This window comes from Sprattus sprattus, assembly GCF_963457725.1.
Source record: "Sprattus sprattus genome assembly, chromosome: 9".
Lineage (NCBI taxonomy): Eukaryota > Metazoa > Chordata > Actinopteri > Clupeiformes > Clupeidae > Sprattus > Sprattus sprattus.
The window spans coordinates 17,703,409-17,728,276 of NC_137928.1; the positions used below are offsets into that span (position 1 = coordinate 17,703,409).

Consider the following 24,868-nt stretch of genomic DNA (forward strand, 5'->3'; position numbering starts at 1 on the left):
ACATATACATGCACACGCACAAACAAACACACACAGGCAACACACTGACCCTGGAATCATTCTCTTATGGGGGCACGATCCCTTCCATCACCCTCATTTAAACGTCAGAACCTCCCCTGACCCGGGTCACCCCATAGAAACGGCCAGAGAGTGGATAGCCGTAATGGAGACTGCAGGTGTGAGAGTGAGGCTCTGGCTTTCCAGCTGAACCAGTGGACCCCGCAGCCTATAAATCAAATCAGCCGGGCTGATTATCCGGGCGGGCAGGCTGATCAATGCAGATCAATAACTCTTAAAGCCGCCATCGACTCCACTTAAGAGCCTACTACTTCAAGAGTTTGAAAGTGGCCTTGAAAAAAGGTCGAAAACACAGAGTGAGCGAATGGATGGGAACAGGAAAGGGGAGAGTTCCTTTGCGTGTCTGTATATAAGAGAGGGAGAGGTGTTTGTGTGGTTCCGTGCGTGTGTGTTCATGCATGTTTGTGTGTACCAGTCTTATATTATGTGTTATGTGATCATACTGTATCATAGTTCCACACCATTTACATGTGAGAAGCCTCAGTTGTCACATTCCCCGTCTCTGTGGTGTTAGTACACCTGCTGTGCTTATGGGCTGCGCTTGTTTGTCCTGATGGCACTTCCTGTTGGTGTCGGCTGGTTTCCTGTTCCAGCGCAGGTTAATTATTAAATCAGTGGAAACAGCAGCACAGGCAGAGTGATGATAAAAACAGGAGCAAAAAAAAAGATGATTCAGCCTCTGGGCTCCCCCTGCTGGTGATGCCCAGGAGCAGATAGACAAGTCAGCATCAGCAGTCCACACACACATACACACACACACATACACATTCACACACACACACATACACAGACACACACACACACACACACACACACAGACACACACACACATACACACACATACACACACACACACACACACACACACACACACACACACACACACACACACAAACACACACGCTGAGAATTACACGTGTACTAACACACTCACACACTCACACACACACACACACACACACACACACACACACAAACACACACTCGTACATATTGTCTTGCTCTCGGCATGCTTTGGGATGGCTGACATTAAAACTCACTCGCGTTCAGAAAGCACCACTTGACATTTAAACAGCAGGGGTCCCTGAGAAAGACTGCCCTAGTAACGGATGTGCCTGTTGGGCCTAATCAGGCATCTGCTGGTGAAAAGCAACTGTTTGTGTGTGTGTGTGTGTGTGTGTGTTTGTGTGTGTGTGTGTGTGTCTGCAGTTTCTGTATGTGTCGTAAAGACAGAGGCAATATTCTTCTCGACTGATCTTTCTTCTCTACAACGCAGCCCAGTCCCCCCCTTCGTTATGTTTCATCTTCTTTCCCCTCCGTCTCTCCCTGTGGCAGTGCGAACGCTGCAGGCAGCCAGGACAACCTCGATAACGACACGGAAACAGACTCCGCAGCACCTCCGCGGAGAGACAGAGACAAAGACAGAGACAAAGAGAGGGAGAGAGACCGGGAGAGGGAGAGACCACGGAGGAAAGACCCCCACGACCACGGTGTGTTTGGCTGCCGGCTGTCACTGTTCATTGTCATACTGGACTCCATCCTCCACTAAATCTTGAATGGCAGAGTTTCTGCTTTACGTTCTCAGCTAGACTACACTGAACGGCTCCTGTGCAAAAAAAAATTAAAATAACCTTTACATCTTGCTATATCAGATTGAGTTAAATGTAGTGTACGGTAGTTGGAAGCAATTCAAGTGGATACAGTGGATACCTACAGTGTGAAGGTGAAGTGAGTCTTATTAGGTTAGAATGAGAGCTGAGCAGACACGGAAAATGAAGGTGGGCCTTGGAATGCTTTGAAAAGTGCTCAAAGGAAATCTCTCCCATTTTCAGCAGTGAGCGTTTGGCTTAGCCCACTGACACTTGAAAATGTAAATGCAAAGACGCTGGATGACCTCAACTCAGATTAAGCAAAATGTCAAGTGAATCTGCACTTAAGACATTGTGATTACACTAACTGTGAAGGCTGCACATCTAAGGAATACGTTTCATGATATCAAAAGCTGTCCAGAGGACTGTCTGTACTGTGTACTGTGTGCATATGTCCGGATCAGAGTTCCGATGCTGTAGTCAGTTTGGACAGCATAGTTATTTAGATTCATGAAGGGATTCAGTTTGGGTTGTGGCAACATCTATTCACTTATATTTATACATGATAGGAATACACTGACATTGAAAGACATGAGCCAGGTGCCCAGTTCTAGGGATAGTCCTTGTAGTGCAATAGAAAGTTATCTGTCACTAGTGACTGTAAACATGCACTCCACTGACTCTGTGGTGGCGCTCCCTGCAGGTGGAAGGCCGAATGGCCACTCTCGACTGGAGCGCAGGCCGGAGCTGGCGGGCTATGAGAGCTCCTCTACCCTCATGAGCAGTGAGCTGGACACCACCAGCTTCTTTGACTCCGAGGAAGATGACTCTGCCAGCAGGTGAGCTCATAAACATATGTAGTTCATGCACGCACGCACGCACACACACACACACACACACACACACACACACACACACACACACACACACACAAATGCGTAAGTTGACACGTACACACTAACACAGATGCACCAATAAATGCTATACTCACATGCCATATGTGCCCATATGGAGAATCGCATCCACAATCTCTTATTGTTATACACACTTTGGTAGATTTGCATGCAGACTAGATGTGGCCCATGCATAATACACTCGCGTACACACTCAACACACACAGCCGACCAGCTTGCCTGATCAGATGAACGTCTCTCAGAACGATTGTGCCCTGTACCAGCGTTCACCCATTCACTGATGTACAGACAGATACAGGCAATCTGCTGTATTTAAAAAGCATTTAAATGGCTTCCAAGCAGTAGTTCCCCTTGCTTTGGTTATCTTAGTTTTCCTATGCATAGAACGTTCTTGAATGGGCTTGTTTAAAATAGAAGACATTCTCCCAATAAGTAAGTCAAGGCACAAGACATCAAATTTGTCCACACAAATATTGTAATCAACCTTTTGTATAGCTTCCGTAAGGATTTTCGTATAAACTCATTCAATATAGAATCCATATGTATTTTCTTTACGATATATACGTTTTAAATTGTATGTGACGTAGGAGGTACCCTTAGATATAAACTGAATCACACTCAGTACTCAATTCAGCAGTCTTAAGCCTAAAAAAAATAATTGTAACGGTTCAGTATATTCCACGACTACACATTTATTTCCAGTATTGCCCTTCCAGCTGCGCAGATTTCTTATCCTACACATCATAGGTCACCCAAAGCATGCTCTAATCACATGCTCTATAAAACCAACACAAAAGAGGTTTTCCTCCTGTTTTTGAATACAATGCATACTTCACCGGGATTGGATCAGAGACGCCATGTGGTGTCCTCAAGCCAATCACAGGCTGGTATGCATTGTGAGTGGCCATAAAAGCATAATACCTCAAGAGTATGGCATCTAATGCAGTTATATCATGGCCGTGATGTCACTGCTCTAACCCAGGTTCAGTAGCTCAACAGAGCAGAGCACATCCTCAAGACTGATGAGACGACATCGCCGTCGTCGACGGAAACCAAAGGCACCACAAATGGAGAGGGTGAGCTGTAAATGTACATTCACACTCACTCACACTCACACACACTCAGACACACACACACACTCAGACACACACACAAACTCAGACACACACTCCAGTGGCTAAGGCAGTCTCCTGTCTAGTATTTAATGGCTTTACATGTGTGTGCTCATGTTGGTCTGTCTGTCTTTTCTGTCTTTGTCTTTCTTTCTCTCTCTCTTTCTGTTCTTCAGTCATCATCGTTCAGCAGCATCACAGACTCAACCATGTCACTGAACATAATCACTGTCACGTTAAACATGGGTGAGTACGTGTGTGTGTGTTTGTGTGTGGCCTGCTGCTTGCCTACAGTACAAACTCTGAATGTGTTGACCGTCTCTTATGTACCTGTAGGATCCCACCCCTGTCACTTGCTTTCACTCCTTTTTATTCTACTCCTTTCTCCTCTCTTACTTTCTTTCTTTCTTTCTCTTTTCTCTCATCCTCTTTCCTTCACTCTCTCATGTCTTATTCCTTTTGATCTTCTCTGGCTTTCTTCTATTCTGTCTTTTCTTTCTTTCTTTCTTTCTTTCAATTCTCCCTCCCATCCTGCCTTCTTTCCACCCTCTCTCATCGTCCTTCATCTTTCCTCTGATGTCTCCCCCCTTCTGTCCCTGCAGAGAAGTATAACTTCCTGGGCATCAGTATAGTTGGCCAGAGCAACGAGAGGGGTGATGGTGGCATCTACATCGGCTCCATCATGAAGGGTGGAGCGGTGGCAGCTGACGGGAGAATAGAACCTGGTGATATGCTGCTCCAGGTATATGTGTGCGTGTGTTTGTTAGATGGGTGCTGTGTGTGTGTGTCAGAACATACATTGTCCTGGAAAGTTGTGTGTGCTAGTTGGGATGGGAGAGAGTAAGTGTGTAGTTTGGTGGTGTAGTACATTTCATTTTTAGCAATGTATGAAAGATGGTGTGTGTGCACCTGTGCTTGGAATTGAGCTTGTGTGTTCAGTCAGGATATTGATGTATGACTTAGTTGTGATTACATTTTGTAGGTGCAGTGATCAGTGTGTGTGTGTGTGTGTGTGTGTGTGTGTGTGTGAAAAAGAGAGTTCGGTCTGCAGAGTGTATCTCCCTCAAATGTTTTCCTTTTCCTGTCCGTATTATCTGTTCTTGTCTCAAGGTGAATGACATTAACTTTGAGAACATGAACAACGATGACGCCGTGAGGGTGTTGAGGGAAATAGTACACAAACCTGGGTAAGAGGCGCACACACACACACACACAGAGAGACACAAACACATACACACACACACACACACACACACACATGTATCACACTCACATACATAATGTGCACACACATAAACCCAATCAAACAGATTAAGGTTAAAATAGCATGCTCTTCTCATCCACAGTCCCATAACACTAACTGTCGCCAAATGCTGGGATCCCAATCCACGAGGCTGCTTCACCTTGCCCAGAGGTGAGTGCTTTAAACAATGTTTCTTTACCTTCCCTACACACACACACACAAGTTGACTGTAATACAAACCTTTGGGTATGTCCCTACATGTTTGCTTTAATCTGAGTGAGTTTTCAACATGGCCATTAGATACACCTACATATCAGTGAATCAGTTTGCTTAAACAACTTAAGAAGGACATCCATCTAAATCTTTCAACTTTCATCATCTTTACGTAGCAGTTATAGTTTTTCTTGGAATTGAAGCCAGTATTTGTGTTTTTTGCTTACTTACAGGTGGTCTGATATCACGCACCTTCCATCTCTGTGTATACCATGCACTGCACCTGACCTCACAACCAGTATTTTGTTACTAGTAGCTGACCTGACGATTCTTTTCCTTTTCTTCTTTAGGTGAGCCGATCCGTCCCATAGACCCGGCTGCGTGGGTGTCCCACACGGCAGCGCTGACGGGGGCGTATCCGGTGTACGGTATGAGCCCTTCCATGAGCACAATCACCTCCACAAGCTCCTCCATCACCAGCTCCATTCCAGAGACCGAGCGTAAGTGTGGCCCCTTCCCCACCCCACCACTCCCAAGCCCCCCACCCCCCCAGCCCCTCCTGGCATGCTTGCTGATGATGATATCATTTCCTGGCTTCTTGAGGTCCATTTGTGTGTCCATTTCACATTGCTGTGTTGTTGCTGCAGTCATGTCATGTCTGCCAATCACATTGCTTACATTGAGAATCACAAAGGGTGATGATTGGCCTCTGGGGCACAAGGCATGTTATTTGCTGTAGGGTATGGATCCCTGCAAGATCTGTGATAACAAAATGCGCTTTCAGTCAGTGCTTTTCTAAAGGATTGGGAAGCTAAATCAGTTTTATTCAAATTCCGTAAACAAGTCAAGATCAGATTTGCATAAGCCCTCAACCTCCTTTTATTTTGCAAGACACAGCACAACACAATAATTTGAAAAGGTCCCCTCTGTTCCTGCTTGTCCAGTTCTGGAGTGCCTGCACATCACAGCTTTGCTGTACACATCCAGTTCTCCTCTGTCTTTGATCAAACGTTCATTAATCCTCACAGGGTTCGACGACTTCCACCTGTCCATTCATAGTGACATGGGGACGGTTGCCAAGGCAATGGCATCCCCTGAGTCTGGACTGGAGGTGCGGGATCGGATGTGGCTGAAGATTACAATCCCCAATGCCTTCATAGGTAATATGCTGTAGTGACTCTGGGGCTAGAAGTGTATAGCCATACATTATATTAGAATGTGAATTACTTCTTTTTCTATCCCCACTGATTGAACACATCTCTGCAGCACAGCAAAATAATACATTAATGTGGAGAAATGACTGCATTGGGTTCCCTAGAAATTGTGGAAAATGAATCCAGATGGTATGGCCTGCCAGTTAGGCCATAAGACTATATTTTAAATGCCTTTCTCCACCTCTGCAGGTTCTGATGTAGTTGACTGGTTATACCATCACATTGAGGGCTTCACGGACCGCCGAGAGGCACGCAAGTACGCCAGCAACCTCCTGAAGGCTGGCTACATCCGCCACACTGTCAACAAGATTACCTTCTCTGAGCAGTGTTACTACATCTTCGGCGACCTATGTGGCAGTAAGTCTTTCATCAACTGTTTTGTCTCCTTTATAGCTCTCCTGTACCGTATTTCTTTTTCTGCATGGTAAAATCACTGGCCCTATTCTTTAAGGCAAAAATAACTACTTTTTCCCATCCACTTCCTCTTTTAATCCCTGAATGACGTACCTCTCTCGCAGACATGGCCAATCTCTCCTTACACGACCATGATGGCTCTAGTGGTGCGTCCGATCAGGACACCCTTGCCCCCCTGCCCCACCCAGGAGCTGCCCCGTGGCCCTTGGCATTCCCCTATCAGTACCCCGTCCCTCACCCCTACAACCCCAATCCCGTGCATGAGCCACCCGGCAGCAACACTGGAGGGGGTGGCAGTGCAGGCAGCCAGCCTAGTGAAGGTGAGATGCTACAGACCACACCAGGTTGACTGCACACGGGAATGTCTAATCATACATACAGGGGCTCACACAGACACACAGATGCTTTGTGGCATAGATTTGCAATGGAAATTGAAGTATTTCTCCTCCACTGCTCAGTCTGTTTTTAATTAACCTTCTTTTTCTGTTTCTCTCTCCCCCTTATCTGTCCTCCCTCAGGGAGTCGTAGTAGTGGCTCAAACCGCAGTGGTGGCAAGAAAGAAGCTGGAGCAGCTGCTTCTGCAGCAGTAGGAGGCAGCGGCGGTGGTGGTGACTCAAAGTCAGGAGGGAGTGGCAGCGAGACGGAGCTAAGGCGAGAGAAGACACCTAGCGAACGCTCTTCGGCACCCCCTAGTGAGCGCAGTGTGCACAGCACCCACAGCCTGCGCAGCATGCACTCAGCGGCTTACGGACCGCCTGGCCTTCCCCCGCAGCCCCAGGCCCCCAGCCCGGTCCCCATGGCACCGCCAGGCTCCCCCCCAGGCCGTGAGCTGGCCACGGTGCCCCCCGAACTCACGGCCTCGCGCCAGTCCTTCCGCATGGCCATGGGAAACCCCAGTGAGTTCTTCGTGGACGTCATGTGAAGACAGCAGCAGGTGAATCCTGAGTCTCGCACGTTCAGGCGTTCAGGAAACTGTCAACCCCCAGGAAAAAGAGAAAGCATGAAAGGAGAGATGAAGGACAACAGGGAGGGATTTAGAGGGACAGGGAGTGATTGGGTTGTATGTGTGTAGTGGTGTATGTATGTGTGTGTTTGTGTGTGTGTCTGAGAAAGAAAGAGACAAGAGTGAGTGTGTGTCCTGTCATGTGGCTCTCTCCCGTCTGTCTCTCTTGTCGAGTGTCTCATACTTTCTTCAGTGAAGAAGATGCAGTGCTCTTTCCTCAAAAAGAAAAGCTCTTTTTGTATCCTTTGGTTGAAGGAGAGGTTGCAGATGAGTGAGAGTGGGTGAAGCGGAATGAGAGGTGAAAGGTTTTTATTTTCCTTACCCTCTTTGTTTCCTTTGTGTTTCTTTTCCTGTCTTCCTGTTACTCTTCCCATCAGCACTTGCCTCATCTCTTGTTTTCTGTCTCTTAATCCTAAAGTCGATAGAGGGGATAGAGAGGAAGGTCAGAAGGAGAGAACAGACCGAGCTTGTGGACCCTGTGTGGTCTCCACTTCTCAGCATGTCCAAATGAAGCTTTGCATCTCTGCAACACGTTTAGAAAGAGGAACTAACATGAAGAAAAGCTGAGATGCGTTTTATATTTGCCTGTCGTTTTACTTCAATTTTGTTGTTTTGTTTCGGAATTCAAACAACTCAAGGACATGGAGTGTGAGGTTGGGTGTATAAAAACATTATAGGCCTACATAAGGCAAAGGATCTTCAGTATGCATTACTTTTATCTGCCTTTTAACATCCAGCATTGTAGACAAAACAAAGTATAGTGTCATCTTGTTAATAGATGCAATAGTATTGAAGGTACTACTTAATAAGGCTTAACATATCTTGTGCACTTAAAATGCAGACTGTCTCCTAAATCTAAATCGTCTGCTTTAGTTCCCATGGTAACGGGAGTGCTGATGTCATGTCTGGGGAAGTTACTAGCCAATCAGAAAACTGGAAGGGGAACTCTACTGAAGAGGCACCTCAACAGATAAGCCTAAATGAAACTGCACAATCCCAGTTCCCAGAGACTGGTTGTTACCTCCAGTAATGTGATTGCATAGAGCTGATTCCAACACTCTCTTCTCTCCTCCCTGAGCATTTCCGTATGAAAGGTTTAATTTATCGTGTTTCTTTAACATTTACATTCTGTATGCTATACAACCTAACATCTCATTTACTTCTGTAAACCCTCCCCTCCCCTTTGAAATCCATTTATCACAAGTTTTCCATTTATTAGAAACTGACAATGTATAGTGACAAATGGTTCAATTTAATACTCACTGTACACTGTTTTATGACAACAACAAACAAAAAATTGTTTTTATTTATAAACATAGTTTTATTGCCTAAACTTGGAAACAACTGTGTCTGTGATTTTATTTTCAGGGAGCTTCTTCCAACATAATAGTGGGCTAGCTCAATATTTGTTACAGTAGTAAAATGTTCTGGGAAATGTTGTTGGTATATTAACACACTTGGACAAAACATCACAGAATCCTTGTACAAAGAAAAAACTGCCCCAGCAGGTAACATATTGTAGGCCTATAGGCTTGGGGTTGAGCCTGGACCTTGTTCCATTCCCAATCCAGTATCCACCATTATCACTTTAAAGTCAAGATTTTTTAACAGTCTCAATTCACGGGGCCGACATCAGAAACGTCTTAATTTACATACTTTTTGGTATAGGGCTATCATGGGCTGCGATAGGCATAGCCTAAGTAGTCAATACAATGGTTTAATATAGCCTACTGTGTGGCTTTTTGTGGGAAATTGTTGTAAACTTTACAGATAGATAAAAGGACAGAGAGACACGTAATGAACTAATCTAATAGTTTTAGCGACAATGGGAATACAAACTTAAATCAATAGCATGACCATGGGGAGCGTCCTGTTGACTACACAAGAGGATAGTCTATGACAGGGGGTTACTGCACAGAGAACGCAAACAGCTCATCTTATGCAACTCATGTTTGGTCTATGGATATGACAAAACAGAACGACACATTATAAATTACACTGCATATAAAATCACTCCTGTGTGATGTGGCCGCGCTTTTAAACTAGCCATGTCTGAGAGCCTCTGCTCTTCTGTACTCGCTGTCACGTCATTGCGTCGTGTCAGCTGACAGGGAGGCTTCGAAGGAGGGAGCGGTCGACATCTTGACGGGCAGATGACTGAAACTGACTGTGAGACAAAGCGAGTTGTGGAGCATCTTGTGAGCAACTGGAGATTCTAGGGATATTTGTGGTGAACGACGACAGTCCGGTATTAGGTTGTGAACGAGAAAGAGGTAAAGATACTGATGACAGAGAGGCTGCTTTGAGTATACTGCCTGAAAGAGCGGACGAGTCAGTCGTGACAAAATATTCAAATGATCTAGTAGGCTGGTCAATGGCACAGCTAGCTAGTAAGCCTATGCTAGCCATCTAGCTAGCTGTCTTATCTGCCTAACGTAAACGTTACTGGCTGGACCTGGCAAGCGAGGTAGTTTGTCATTGAGGCAATTTTGCAGCAGAATATTCTTCAGGTCCTGATTAAATCAATAATGTTATAGTAAGCTGTGTATTACTTGTAGTGACTTTGGGATTTAACATGCTAACAAACTTCGAGTCGAATCATGTTATGTCGTTATATTCGTGACTTTAAGGAAAATACATTGAATGTGGTGAAAGCTAACGTTAACGGTAGCCGTCGAATGTTGGCTAGCTATCCTGACAGCTAAAATGGTACGATAGTTTTCCGGTCAGGCATTTTGGTATTAGACAAGTTATATTCGCCTGTTAATTAATTGTCATTCATTAAATAGTGTAAGGACATCTAGTCCAGTCGTAGGGTGTCCAGAACACATATGTTGTGGCATTTATATGTGTATTTACTTCACGCTGTGCCAGCACTTGTGTAGTTAGCTATGTTAGGCTACGTGACTGCTAGCTACCGACGATATCGTCGCAGTGGGCTTGTCCGTGCTTTAGGACGGCAGACATGTTGGACGCTTGGCGGCGAATATGGTCGATGATTGTGTATTGTTCGCTGTGCATTATTTTTTTAACTTGTCTTCGGGTTTGCTGTTCAATTTAGCCTCGTTTGCTCATGTACTTATCAACAATCGATGACAAACCGATATTTGACACCGGTGAGTCGGTAGCAACTAATGCTAACCTAATTGCTAACGTCAACCTAGCATAACTGCTTTCTTCAAACATTTATTATAGCATGCATTATGTCAGATGACGTGGGGTTAGCTTATTTTTTCATAAATTAAACTTGTGTTTTAAAATATATCTTCAGTCGTGTCTGTGACACGGGCGTTTTTAGCTAGAAGTGAACGGGTTTGTGTCCGTCAAATCGCTCTCGGTGTCTCTAAATGAAAAAAAAAATATCAGGTTATTACTAACGTTCGATGGTAAGCTTGCTAGCTAGTACCATATACATGTCTACAGAAAGACAAATATAAATGTTTTACATGAGGATGGCTGTCTAGGTAGCTGTGGTAATTTTACCCCCCGTCACGATAATTCGTATTGCATGAAAACACCTTCATGTAGCTAGTCGGTGTGTTCAAGATAGCTGGTGGAGGTCGCAAACGAATTCGTTGTATGTCAATAATTTAGATAGGATTGGGTGTAGTGGTGGTCACATCATTCAGGGCTTTTGTGGATGTTTTTTTGTATTACCACTATGCCCATTCATAGAGGCGTTTGTCATCAGCCTGGCATGCTACTGTTGAGTGTCTGCCCTGTCAGTGCCTCTGCCGTAATCGTATCAAGTATTTTTAGACTTTCCTGGTCTGAGTGTGAGAGGGATTAGTGGAGCCCGTTGTGGGATGAACTCCATGGTGTTCCTCCTGAGCTAATAATGGATACGAATCTGTTGGATAGCTTCTGTGCCTCCTACTCACGACATCCTTCATTCTGTCTCCATTGGATAACAGATCAATTGTCTGTGGATTCATGAAGTAGCTAAGAGCACCTGTCAGAATAAAGTGATAAAGGCTCTGTGTGTGCTATGTTTGCTTGTTTTTTAATTTGTCTAATCGAATAGGTCTGTCTGTTTCTTGCAGTTGTTTCATCATGTTGCATGAAGACTAAAGAATTGCCACCATGATTGGAGGACTATTCATCTATAACCACAAGGGGGAGGTGTTGATTTCCCGAGTCTACCGGGATGACATAGGGTGAGTGGTGGGCTGGAGCATGGAACTGGGAATATACTTTTTTTTAAATGTTTTTTTTTTCCTCCCCTCATTTTGTGGCTGGTGTTCTTCATCCACACCCTCTTTGCCCAAGCATGTGTGTGTCTTAGTGACCTCAGTGTTTCCCCTAGCTTTCGCTGGGTCTGTCCTGAGTGGACAGTATTCTGTATGATGTAGTAGGAAGTCTGCTGCTACTTCCTTTCTTTCTTTCTTTTCTCAGGTCACTCTGGCCCTCATTCTCATTTTTTGTTTTTGTTTTTCTCCTTGTGTTTCCCCTTCCTTTTTCCTGGCACCTTTTTCACTCTTGTCCATATCTTCATTGGCCTTTGTAGGAATAGGTAAGCTGTGCCTAGCCTCTCAGTCTGCCTCCCTCTCCCCCTACTAAGCCCCAACGCCCATAAGCAGCATGCTGACTATAGTGTTGCTGCACTGCACTGCTCTGACCCCTTCCCCTGGTTTGCATTGCTGCACAGCACTGTGATTAGGCAGGAAGCACTCGGCTTCTTGTTATGGGATCATGCTAGCAATCACATCGTTCTTCTTAAGGATTATTGGTATTATAATTGTCACGCTTGTTTTTGGTGCTGCTTCACCTCTGACGGTTGTTACCAGATCATCTCGGTGCAGCGTTCACAGGTCTGGCCTAAATGAGTAGTGCACTAGTTTGCAACTTTTTGATAGGCCTTGTTAGTTTAAAATTTCTGTTTTAAATTAAAATTGCCCTTGAAAATGAATGGGGGGGATGTTATTTGTCTTTAGTGACATGATTAAGAAGTGTCATTTGCCCAGCACCACAGCTTTGCTACATGCCAGGCTAAGATGCATTGTTTGCCAAGCAGTGCAGCTTAGCTACATGACCAGACCAGTAAATTAAACTCAAGTTGGAGTCGACAGTTGGATTTTCCCCTGAACTTACTGAAACTCGACGAAATGGCTTAATTGAAGCTGTAATTGTCCGATGAAAATCAGCGCGCCTGTTGATTAATGAAAGCTAATAGTTCAGCTGATGTTTTGCTTGTGTTCATTCAAGTAACATTACAAGGTAGACTGAATGTCAACAGCTGACTAGTCAGTGCCTTTTCATTCTAGATAGCTAATGTAAGCTTTTTTAAGTCCGTCAGTAAAAAAAAACATATTAAAGTTTCTAACGTTAAAGTGTGTCAAGTTAATTACGTTGTGGTGATTCAAGAAGACTCAAAAAGCGAATTGGCTCACAGTTAGTTAGTTAGTTAGCAAGTAACTGCTAGTTATTGAGCAAGATGCTAGCCATTTTAGTTACCTGATTGCCATGGCAACAGCATAGGTTTTAGTCTAAATCAGTTTTTAATTATTGAATACACACATTCACACATATAGTTTGTGTTTAACGGAATCTACAAGAATACATCAACAGATAGCGCTTAAGCCGTCATAAAATGCATGTATTACTTAACTTATATCCGCTGTGTTATTGAAATAAATTGGATGAAAATGGTTATGGTTTTTAGCAACCAAAGCAGTATGCACAGTTCAACAAAGTGCTTATATTCATATTGTATATCAGATCATAGTAAAATAATAAGTATTATAATATAAAAATTGTTGGGCTTTTTCAATTTTTAATTTGCAATTAATATGGATTAATATTTAAATAGCAGAGTGTGTGACGTGTGCCAGAATATCAGTGGGTCATTGGTGTATTGGAGCAGTGGTGCCCTGCACCTTTTTAAGATTATATTTATTGCTCCTCCAACAGGTGGTAGGAGAGTCTAAGCTTTCCCAATAGGGCCATGTGTTAATAGCCATGTAATTGCTTAGGTTACACTATGCACTACAGCTGACTGTTCTTTTCACATTTATTGTAATGTACTACCGTTACGCTTGCCGCGACCTTTCCTGAAGAGGAGAAACCTGAAGAGGAGAAACTTAAGATGGCGATTGCCCCCCCGGAAAGGGGCAATCGCCATCTTAAGGGAGGAAAAATGGAGGGCGGCAATCGCCAAGGGTGAGGTGTGAGTCTGAAATTGCCCAGTCTGCTCTCAGGACATCAGGGAAGACTTTGATAACTGCTGAGAACCGTTAGAAGTGCCGTTGCCATGGTTACCATCGCTCCAAACCCCTGTGCCACTGCTGTCACAGAGCCAGAACTGTTATTGTGTGGTGTGTATGTGTGTGAGGGCGAGAGAGGTGTGGGGATGAATGTATGCCTCATCAGAGTGAGTCACCAGTGTGCACTGAGCTGAGAGACAAGCCCGGGGTGGAGGAGGGGGGGATGGGAGAAGAGTATGGAGTATAGATGGAGGGATAGGAAGACTAGAAGAAAACTAGCAAGGAAGGGGCCTCATTTGACTTGCTCTACCACAGCTCTGCTGACAAAGGTGGCTGTTTTGACTGAATGTGTAATACTCAAGTCCTCATTGGACCTGGTGAGTCTCGCACCACCAAGCTCGGTTAAATACAAATAAAAAAATAAAAGCTAGATGCCTGGAAATTAAACCCCATGTTGTGGAGGGGTTGGTGTGTTGAGCAACAATTCCGAAGGGTTTGAGGAATGATTTTACAAATACCAAATACTCAGTCTGTTCCGTCATAAGAATTCACAGTTCATGGTCCCACGCCCATCACCACTCGCTCACAGCGACTCCATTCGAGGTGGTGATTGCGCTCATATCAGAGGCAGCACAATGTCTTGAGGTTAATGGAACAGTTAGGGAAGATGGCTGGTGATTTAGAGGGTGGAGCAAGGGTTAGAGTCCAGCCTGATAAAAGCTCAATACTATTTTCTGTCATCTGGTAATGTAGTTTGGATATTTCACATTCCACCACACTTCTTTACCAAACCACTGTAAAGCTGCTACTATGATTAATGCAAGTTGCGTAGTCCTCACATCCATACCACATTCATGGGGAAACCGTTTGATTCATTTATGTATGTGTGTGTTTCAGGCGATGGAAACTAGCATATACTGTACCATAAAATGTAAACCATATATTGTTGTTCATTTTCTTTCGGTGTGTTTTTTTACCTGAAACATGCACCTCCTTGTTTTCTCTCCTCTTCTGTTTTTTGCACTTTAAATCTCCTGTCATGATCGAGACAACATGCTTCCTTTCTTCTGTCTTTGGGCTGAGATAGACTTTACTCCATCCCCACCCCCTCATTTGTCTTTCTCTTCTCCCCACTAGCTCATATTGTTCTTCTGCCTTAGTTGATGTAATTGTCTTATATTGCCCAATCCATCTCTTCTCAGGAGGCATTAAGGTTCTCTCTTGTCTCACTCTGTGCGTTCTGTCCGCAGGCGTAATGCCGTGGATGCGTTCCGTGTGAACGTGATCCACGCCCGGCAGCAGGTGCGCTCCCCTGTCAACAACATCGCCCGCACCAGCTTTTTCCATGTCAAGCGCTCCAACATCTGGCTGGCGGCCGTCACCAAGCAGAACGTCAATGCCGCCATGGTGTTTGAGTTCCTCTACAAGATGTGTGACGTCATGACCGCCTACTTCGGCAAGATCAGCGAGGAGAACATAAAAAACAACTTTGTGCTGATCTACGAGCTGCTGGACGGTAAAAAGTCCTTTCTGCCCCTCTCGCGCCTTTTAATTAATGAGTGACTTGGCATACAAATGAATGAATGAAGAAAAATAATGGATGGAGTGTATTTCACGTGATCCTTTTTTCTCCAAGTATGAGATAAAGGCTGTTGTATTATCAGAATTTGTCTGTCGACACATTGCTGTCCTTGGTCATTCAGAAGCACCCATCACAGGGAAGTGGTGGTGCTGGATTGTTGTTATTACGTTGCTGACAGTAAAACGCAGCATCTTCCTACAGCAGATAACTGGTTGTTTCCGCTGAGCATGTTGTTTCTGTAGGTTGTCGGACATAACCGCTGCTGTTCACAGCCCAGGCGGCGGTGGGTCTTTGCATCGACGTGGTGTTCACCCTGGAGGCTGCGTTGATGGAATTTTCCACTGTGCGGTGGTTTTTTTAGGTTTTGATTTTTATGGCCGATGAGATGAGAAAATCAAAACCTAAAGAAAATACCGCGCAGTTGCATAGCTCCTTCAGACTGCTGATGGACCATGCTGTTTCACCTTACTCGCTTAATCTCAGCCTCGTCCGAGGAATGAATCAGCCACACACCCACACAGCCACTGCAGAGAGCTCTGTCAAATTCCATATTGTTTGATTCAGGGGTTGCTGACATCTTGTGGGTGTAGGTGGGGAAACCATAAGGAATCAGCACCTGTAATGTCAGTAATGATTGCTGCCTGATCAAATTGAATTGAATTGAAATAGCATTGAAAGTCTTTATTTTAAAAAAGTCATGGGATTCAGCAAATTTGAATAAATGGTTTATATGCCATTGTATTTCAACTGGAGTATGGGCACTTTAAAATGAGTTCCTGAATCTCTTCTCTCTGCAGAAATCCTAGACTTCGGATACCCCCAGAACTCTGAGACAGGGGCTCTGAAGACCTTCATCACCCAGCAGGGCATTAAGAGCCAGGTGGGTACCTTCTGCACTTGATATCGCAAACCGGCAGCCCCTTGGCAGAGTGAAGTCACAAACACAGACACCTCTTTGCCCCTGCACTGTCTAGTCGCTGCTTCTGTTTCATTCATTCTCATTCCTTGTTGGTGGTCCAGTAAAGACGGGCAGAGTTTGGTCAGACGGATGGACTGTGATCGAGTTTCAATGCGGCAGCAGGTGTAACTGCCTAGTCTGGCATATAAATGGGATCAGGAGGCTGTAATGACATTACTTCTTCCATATTTCTGATGTTCTGTTTTTTTGCTTCCTCATGCTCCATGGTGCACTATGGCGCTGATATTCTCTTCCTTTTGATGTGCTTCCCTCCAGCATCATGTAAGCATATTTCATCAATGATTTACACTACTGAACAAATACATTTGATCTGAAACATGTTTAGTTTACATTTTTACTATACTGAAACTCAATAAGAATCTCCCTTCCCCTGCAGACAAAAGAGGAGCAGTCCCAGATTACCAGCCAGGTGACGGGGCAGATTGGCTGGCGGCGTGAGGGCATCAAGTACCGGCGCAACGAGCTTTTCCTGGACGTTCTGGAGAGCGTCAACCTGCTCATGTCGCCTCAAGGTAACCCCCCCCCCCCCCCATATGTTGTGGTATTTAAAATGTGCAGTGGTGTTTGTCCAAGTGTGGTAACACATCTTCTCAGGACTTCGGGAGTATTCACTTCAATATGGAACTAAGACTAGAATCGGTAGAATGCCCCAAAGTCCTGTTTCTTCTACTTGAAACTCGCAAGTAAAATAAATACGCCCCCTAGGGCATCCCCACGTTTGTATAGAAAATATGCTGATATGCAGGCATTGTGTGGCCTCCCTTTGTGATGTTTTCAGGTCAGGTTCTGAGCGCGCATGTGTCTGGCCGTGTGGTCATGAAGAGCTACCTGAGTGGCATGCCCGAGTGCAAGTTTGGCATGAACGACAAGATCGTCATCGACAAGCAGGGCAAAGGTGGCACCACCACCGACGAAGCTGGCAAGAGGTAAGACACAACCAATGACCAAGCACCTACCAATAGGTATCCTAACACTCACTGAGGAGTCATGTAGGAGGAGAAAATATGAGTGAATATTGTTGTAGTTGTACATTGTACAAAATGTCATGAGGGGGTATAAATTAACATATGATCAAATGGTGGGAGCTGAGAAGATGTTTTATTCTTTGAAATAACTATTGAGAAATACCTTGTCCTGTTTATGCAGCTATTGAGTAAATCACATACCTCAACATGGCTTGTGTTTCCACTGTATGTACAGTGGGTAACGCCTTGATTGCTGAAAAGCAGCAGATGTATTTTAGAGTTCAAGCAGACATGCTGAACAGAGTTGTGCCTTAGACTTATCTGTACTACTTGCAGTGTGAATAGAGTGTGTTACATGTCCACTAGGTCACATGGGGTCATGTTTATGGATCAATGTAGTAGATCTTTCCCTTGATGGATTGATGTATTGTATTGCATTGTATTGTATGTGGAAGTGTGGGTTTCCCATATCCATCACATCATCTGTTGCTCCATGACTTTGTGTTCATCCTGATTTAGTCATTTTGTTGTTGTTGTTTTAAGTTGTGGTGTTTTCTTACTTGATTTTTGTTGTTTTGTGTATTTTCTTCTCGCTCTGTGCTGGACCTCAGTGATCTGGGGGTCAGGTAGCGTACTACTCACCAAGGCCATGCTAGTCCTAGTCATTATCTGTCTGTCTGTCTGTCGTTGTCTGAGTGTGTGTACCATGCTTTGGAAGTCAGTGACTGTTGGGACAGGCTTCCTTTGCATTGCACTTCATGGGTTTGTAGATTAACTGTGCTGTTTAGTGAGGGGTTGACTGTGTGTGTGTGTGTGTCTCTCGCTCTCTCTCTCTTGTGGCTGTGCTAATTTGCGGTGCTCCCATCACCCATAAATCCCTGTGTTGCCACATAATACTAACCATGTTACCTCTAGGAAACACAAGAGGTTGTGTGACTTGCAAAATAACTAAGATACAATACTGTTGGGGCCTTTAAGTTTCTCTCTCTGTATGTGTCTGGTAATTACAGCAGAATTGACAGTTTGACATCCAGACAGTTTCCATTGTGATCGCACTCTCCTTAACCCCCTAAACAGCCAGGCTCCATTGATCTCTAAATTCATGTCTTCAGACTGATTCTTCCCTTGATGGATTGTATTGTATTGTATGTGGAAGTGTGGGTGTAAGTTTCCCATATCCATCACATCATCTGTTGCTCCATTACTTTGTGTTCATCCTGATTTAAACAACCTCTAACGTAACTTTGTACTAAAGTTCTTGGTGATGCATTAGCCATGCAGTTTTTCTTTTTCAGCATTGAACTGTAGGTTGTGGTGTTTTCTTTAGTTGTTGTTGTTTTAAGTTGTGGTGTTTTGTTTCTTGATTTTTGTTTTGTTTTGTGTTCCTTCTTCTCTCTCTGTGCTGGACCTCAGTGATCTGGGGGGCAATCTGGGGGGCAGGTAGCGTACTCACCCAGGCCATGCTAGTCTTCGTGTCTGTCTGTCTGTCTGTCTGTCTGTCTGTCTGTCTGTCTGTCTGTCTGTCTGTCTGTCTGTCTGTCTGTCTGTCTGTCTGTCTGTCTGTCTGTCTGTCGTTGTCTGTCTTTGATGTGGTCTGAGTGTGTGTACCATGCTTTGGAAGTCAGTGACTGTTTGGACAGACTTCCTTTGCATTGCACTTCATGGGTTTGTAGATTAACTGTGCTGTATGGTGAGGGGTTGACATTGTGTGTTTGTGTGTGTGTGGCTCTTGTGGCTGTGCTAGTTAGTAAATTAGCTGTGCTAATTTGCGGTGCTCCCATCACCCATAAATCCCTGTGTTGCCACATAATACTAACCATGTTACCACTAGAAAACACAAGAGGTTGTGTGACTTGCAAAATAACCAAGATACAATACTGTTGGGGGCTTTAAGTTTCTCTCTCTGTATGTGTCTGGTAATTGCAGCGGAATTGGCAGTTTGACATCCAGACAGTTTCCATTGTGATCGCACTCTCCTTAACCCCCTAAACAGCCAGGCTCCATTGATCTCTAAATTCATGTCTTCAGACTGAAGCCTTAATGATGGGTTTTGTCCTCACCCCCTTTAGTTGTGTACCAACCCTTTGCCTTGCGGTATCTCCTCCAACCCTCCTTGTCTCTCTCTCTCTCTCTCTCTCTCTCTCTCTCTCTCTCTCTCTCTCTCTCTCTCTCTCTCTCCCTCTTTCTCTCTCTCTCTCTCTCTCTCTCTCTCTCTCTCTCTCTCTCTCTCTCTCTCTCTCTCTGTTGTTCCTGTAAGCTCTGGGAAGCAGGCCATAGCGATCGATGACTGCACATTCCATCAGTGTGTGCGTCTCAGCAAGTTTGACACGGAGCGCAGCATCAGCTTCATCCCCCCAGATGGAGAGTATGAACTTATGAGGTCAGTGTGTGTTTGTGTCTCTCTTTCTCTCTCTCACACACACACACACATACACAAAGTGACCTTGATGTGTCTGTGTGTCTGAAATGGCATACTGTCAGCTCATTTGCTAGTGATTTTCAATATGCAGCCTATTGATCGCTTTGGCATGTTTCATGTTCGTCCTCAGATATCGCACCACTAAAGACATCATCCTGCCGTTCCGGGTGATTCCGTTGGTGAGGGAGGTGGGTCGCACCAAACTGGAAGTGAAGGTGGTGATTAAGTCCAACTTCAAGCCCTCACTGTTGGCGCAGAAGATTGAGGTAAGCCTGCCTTAGCTTCAGACAGATGTCTTGTACTCAAAGTCTCAGTTGTATATATGGTCTTACATACTCCATGGTGGCTCCCCCTAGGTGCGCATCCCCACTCCACTCAACACCAGCGGGGTGCAGGTCATCTGCATGAAAGGCAAGGCCAAATACAAGGCCAGCGAAAACGCCATTGTGTGGAAGTAAGTGACCACACGTCTTCTCCTCACCCGGCCCTTTTCCATCACAGTTTCTCATGTGAAGATGGTAAGTGAATAAGCATTGATGTGTCCCTCCATCTACCCTGTTTGTCAGGATCAAGCGCATGGCTGGCATGAAGGAGTCTCAGATCAGTGCTGAGATTGAGCTGCTGCCCACAAATGATAAGAAGAAGTGGGCCCGTCCACCTATCTCCATGAACTTCGAGGTGTGTTCTCCTAACCAGCATCACACCATTAATTTCTTCTCTGTGCCTAAAATCTGTGCTTGTTGTGGTTGTGCTGGATAGTATTTTGCTCTGTTGTTAACTCGCTTGCTTTTTACATTTTCCCTCACCAGGTGCCCTTCGCTCCTTCAGGGCTGAAGGTGCGTTACCTGAAGGTCTTCGAGCCAAAGCTGAACTACAGCGACCATGATGTCATTAAATGGGTGCGCTACATTGGACGCAGCGGCATCTACGAGACACGCTGCTAACCAGCTTTGGCTGGTGGGAGTCGGAGACTGGAACTAGAAAGGAGTGAATGGGCAAGAGCTGATGGGTTCCTTCCTCTCCTGGTCTCTCTCTTCTTCACCTTCTCCCCCACCATGGGAGCTGTCTAAACACCCTGACAGCAAAGCGACAAAGAAAGACAAAAAAGAAAAGCATTCCTGAAAGTATTCTGGGCGTCATTTACACTGAGCTAATTCAGACCTGTCCTGTTGAGGCGTCAACCAAGGAATACTCAGATAGGGCTTTTGTGTGATGGGGGAGGAGGAGGCATCAGCAGTGGACGCTAAAGGAGGGGGAAATGAAGAAGGTCTCGTAGTGCCATTCTCTACACGGGAACACCATCCCTACTCGACAAGTCCACTGTTCCGTTCCCTTACCCCCTGATATTCCGCTAAGCCTTCCAGCACCCCTTACGCTAGGCTACCCCTCTTTAGCTCTGTAGTGAAGATGTGCTTCCGGATCCCAGGTATAGTCAGTGAGAGACTTTTCTATTCCTGTGGCATCCAGCACATCACCTGCCAACCCACCCTCTCCATCTCTGCTGTTGTAATGAAACTTTAGGATGTAGTGTGTAGTTAGATACGGGCATACCTTGTAACAAGTTTAGCCCCTGTTCCTCTCAAATCAAATAGTTTTTTTTTTTTTTGTAAGTAATTTTGTTTTTGTACCACATCTCCACTTGTGTATTAATTCTATAATGTCTGCGTTTTGTATTGTGTTGGTTGTGTGCAACAGCCTCTTTCTATATCTTGGATGTTGTAGGAATGCCATCTCCTGCTCTCCTTTCTATCGTTTGTCAGCCCCCCTCCAATTCACTTGTTCAGTAGCTGTAAGCTCTAAATGCCACCGTTGTTGATCCACTGGCGCAGATGATAATGATGCAATCTTCTGCTGTGGTTTCTGTTTAGGTTGTTTTGCTTACATTTTTTTTACGTGCCGTTTTCTCTCTGTGACCAAATTTTTCAGAAGTGTGAGAACAAAAAGATAAACAAAAAAAAAGGAGAGTATATAAATATAAATACGTATATATATAGATATCTGAAAAAGGATCTAGGTAAACTACCAAGCAGACTTTAAAAGTGGATTTAAACCAGAGTATCTGCAGTCAGTTTTAGTGTTTGTGTAGGAGTCAATTGGGATGGTCTGTGTGTGTTATGTACGTATGTGTTTGCGTGTGTGGGTTTGAGCTCCTTGGTCCAAGACCTGCTCCACATCTCTCAACGGTAATAAAGTTGTGCCCTCTGTCCTGCCAACCCTTACGTTGCCCTTGGTGAGCATGGCACTGTGTGACCCTTTGGAGCATCTGTAGTGAACGCCAAACGCTCTGCACTGATGACCTACATCTTTGACCACAAGTTTACAACTGTCCATTTAGACTTTATCTTCAAATAACTACCACAAGGCCCAGCACTTACAAGGGCATCTCATTTAAAATGCCAAGGGCAACCATCCCTGTTTTAAAGGGTGGTCCTCTCTTGCCAGCATCCCTTCAAATCTGAATCATGTATTTGGTTTCATCCATGTTGCAGCCCTTTGAAATATTCACCGGGGTTTGGAAAGATAAAGGAAGCTTGCTGCTCAACTGCAGCACTCTTCCTTTTTTTTTTTAAATCATCAATTTTTCCCTGAACAAACAGCAGCCCTGTATTGCCACTACTAACCCTAATAGAACACTACATTTACATCTTAGGATGGCTCACAATGGTGTAATATCATTCCCAATCGCCCCTCTCATAGTCTCACACAAATTTGGCTCAGCCCTATCTTACTGTGCCCTGAGCGATTGTGAGTAACTGTCTTGGGGGACTCATTTCTATTGGCTTCAGTGTCTGATCCACATTTGGTAACTTTGTGACTGTCCAGTTAATCCTAACAATAAAAAAAAAGTAACCAACTACACGTGTCTTGTCTTTACGTCTGTCTGTTTATTTTGACACTGATATTGTGCCTTTGTAATTAAAGAAGTTGATGTTTTAGGATTCATGTCCACTTAATGTCAGCAAGGTGCAGGTTTTGTAATAGATTTTAGTCGTTTGTGTGTGGGATTCCTTGCACATGCCATCTGTGAGAGAAGGAGTAAGCTGAGGTCACTGCATGATTACACTAGCCTACTGAAAGGACAGACCGCTCGACGGACGGATAGACTGATGGCTAATTAAACTCTCGTTCCTCAAAGCCCATGAAAGAGGATCTGCTGTCCCGGGTTTTCTTCTCTGGCTCCCTCCTTCCGCCCCTCTTTCCTTTGCTCACTGCTCTTTCCCAGGGTGAGTGACAGCGAAGGGTCAAGCGGCCTCCAGTTCCGCAGTCACCTGGAGTTCAGCCAAGTGCCGGGCAGGCAGCCAAGTTCAAAATGAGGGGTGGAAGTTATGAGGCTACCATTCAGGTGCCCTTCACTAAAATCTGTCTACGCACAGGTTCGAGATTTCGTGCCATTTTATTTAGAGCGCACCCCATAGTACCATGACAAGGACCCTCAAAATGTATTTGCGAGGGGAAGAATTGAAGTTCAGGGCAAAAGATTAAGGCAATGCATTTTCTATTTGGTAGCTCATTTCTTTTATGAAAAACGCTGTCGGTGTGTACACATTTCTGTCTGGAGGTCTATTACAAGTGTTTTCTTGTTTACTCTCCTGTCAATTCACTGTGTTTTACTCAATGGAAAACCTATGTGATCAGTCATCACTTTCTAGGGAGGAAGCAGACAGTATTCATGCCCCTGGGCTGGAGCTCAAGGACAAGGGGTCTTTGTTGGCAGCTTTGTACCTCATTTGAGGTAATGATTTCCCCCTGTTGACAATACTTGACTCGCCGCGATAACCATCGGAGTTCTGGTAGGAACCAGCACGTTTGTTTCCCGGCCCTCCTGAGGTCGTTGAGAATGATGGGGGTAGTGAGAGACTGAGGGCTGCTTGGCCCGGTAGACCATACACAATGCCAAACGGGTCTCTTTGCCAAAAAATTCACCTCATTCTGCACAATGGATTTTTAATGAGAGCAGGCCCTGCATGCAAAATGTGTGGAGCTTTTAAAATGGCAGGGTGTGCGGGGTTTTTCTGAGGTGAGCTGTTAAAATGCACTTCATTTAACGCATAGCGTTTGCCTATTGCGACTACACGGGCAGAATAATCCTATGCGTAAGTAGCTGCTACTCAGTGTCTGCAAAATACCTAGCAACCTCTCCTGCACTTACACCCATTGATATTTTCTGACTTGCCACCCCCTTATTATTATTTTTTTATTATAATTTTGAAGTGTGTGATATTTGCCCAAAGGAAAAGAGAGGGAGGTGTTTTAACAGATGTGCAGATGAATCCTGCGTGCTGGGGGGCAGAGGCACATCTGGAGCAAGGAGACGAGTGACTTCCCTCGGGATGGACAACGCAGGCCTTATAACCCTACCACCTGGGACAACAGGTAAGACAAATAAACAGTGCACCTCCCTCAATTGGTGTGGTCCTAGTGATGAGTTTCCATAGCTGATAAATATAATTTAAAACAACAGGTTACAGGGTATTCCAGGTTGAATTTTAGATTGCAAGTAGCCTGGTATGATCTATAAATTGCATCTAAATTCTATTTGTATTCGTTACATTTTTTCCAATCAGTGTCTCATTTTTTGTCTATCATTTACGGTTGCTGGGCCGAACGGGGTGGAGTTGGGTCGACGAGGTAAATGGTATTTGTGAAGCAGTCTGGGCGGCGCTCCCTGCATCACTCTACTGACTTTACCCGCGGGAGCAGGACACCTGGTCCGTATAGTGTCCGTGGATGAAGCGAAAGTTTTGAGGAGGCAAGGACAGGGCAGATCCTGGGAAGAAAGAAAGAACGCATTCGAGAATGGAAGCTTGCGTGACGCACACAACTTTGCCGAAGCGAGGAAAGCAGGGGTTCGGATGTCTAGTTTAAATGCTTAACTCAGCTGAACTCGTTGGAGTTGGGATTTCAGACAGTGAGTACGCTAGCACCGTGCATCACATCGA

The 24,868-nt window shown here is 44.8% G+C and overlaps 2 protein-coding genes across 2 annotated transcripts in view; both read left to right on the forward strand.

The window, feature by feature from the left end:
• Positions 1 to 9,037, forward strand: part of dvl3b (dishevelled segment polarity protein 3b) — a gene marked incomplete at its 5' end in the record, with an annotated part of 25,841 nt that extends 16,804 nt beyond the window's left edge. The window contains 12 exons of the mRNA XM_080844639.1: positions 1,414 to 1,568; positions 2,371 to 2,506; positions 3,564 to 3,657; positions 3,870 to 3,939; positions 4,296 to 4,435; positions 4,804 to 4,880; positions 5,040 to 5,107; positions 5,500 to 5,649; positions 6,178 to 6,309; positions 6,553 to 6,720; positions 6,882 to 7,097; positions 7,296 to 9,037. Of these exons, the coding sequence (XP_080700765.1) occupies positions 1,414 to 1,568; positions 2,371 to 2,506; positions 3,564 to 3,657; positions 3,870 to 3,939; positions 4,296 to 4,435; positions 4,804 to 4,880; positions 5,040 to 5,107; positions 5,500 to 5,649; positions 6,178 to 6,309; positions 6,553 to 6,720; positions 6,882 to 7,097; positions 7,296 to 7,699 (1,810 nt within the window). The 3' untranslated portion in view covers positions 7,700 to 9,037. The remainder of the gene's footprint in view (positions 1 to 1,413; positions 1,569 to 2,370; positions 2,507 to 3,563; positions 3,658 to 3,869; positions 3,940 to 4,295; positions 4,436 to 4,803; positions 4,881 to 5,039; positions 5,108 to 5,499; positions 5,650 to 6,177; positions 6,310 to 6,552; positions 6,721 to 6,881; positions 7,098 to 7,295) is intronic.
• Positions 9,038 to 9,923: 886 nt separating this feature from the next.
• Positions 9,924 to 22,782, forward strand: ap2m1b (adaptor related protein complex 2 subunit mu 1b). Its single transcript, XM_080844631.1, has 12 exons — positions 9,924 to 10,053; positions 11,824 to 11,937; positions 15,234 to 15,499; positions 16,363 to 16,445; positions 16,800 to 16,805; positions 16,921 to 17,056; positions 17,323 to 17,470; positions 19,767 to 19,889; positions 20,059 to 20,194; positions 20,285 to 20,382; positions 20,495 to 20,606; positions 20,738 to 22,782. Exons 2-12 carry the CDS (start codon positions 11,864 to 11,866, stop codon positions 20,870 to 20,872), a joined length of 1,317 nt encoding a protein of 438 aa, XP_080700757.1. The 5' UTR covers positions 9,924 to 10,053; positions 11,824 to 11,863; the 3' UTR covers positions 20,873 to 22,782.
• Positions 22,783 to 24,868: the final 2,086 nt, after the last annotated feature.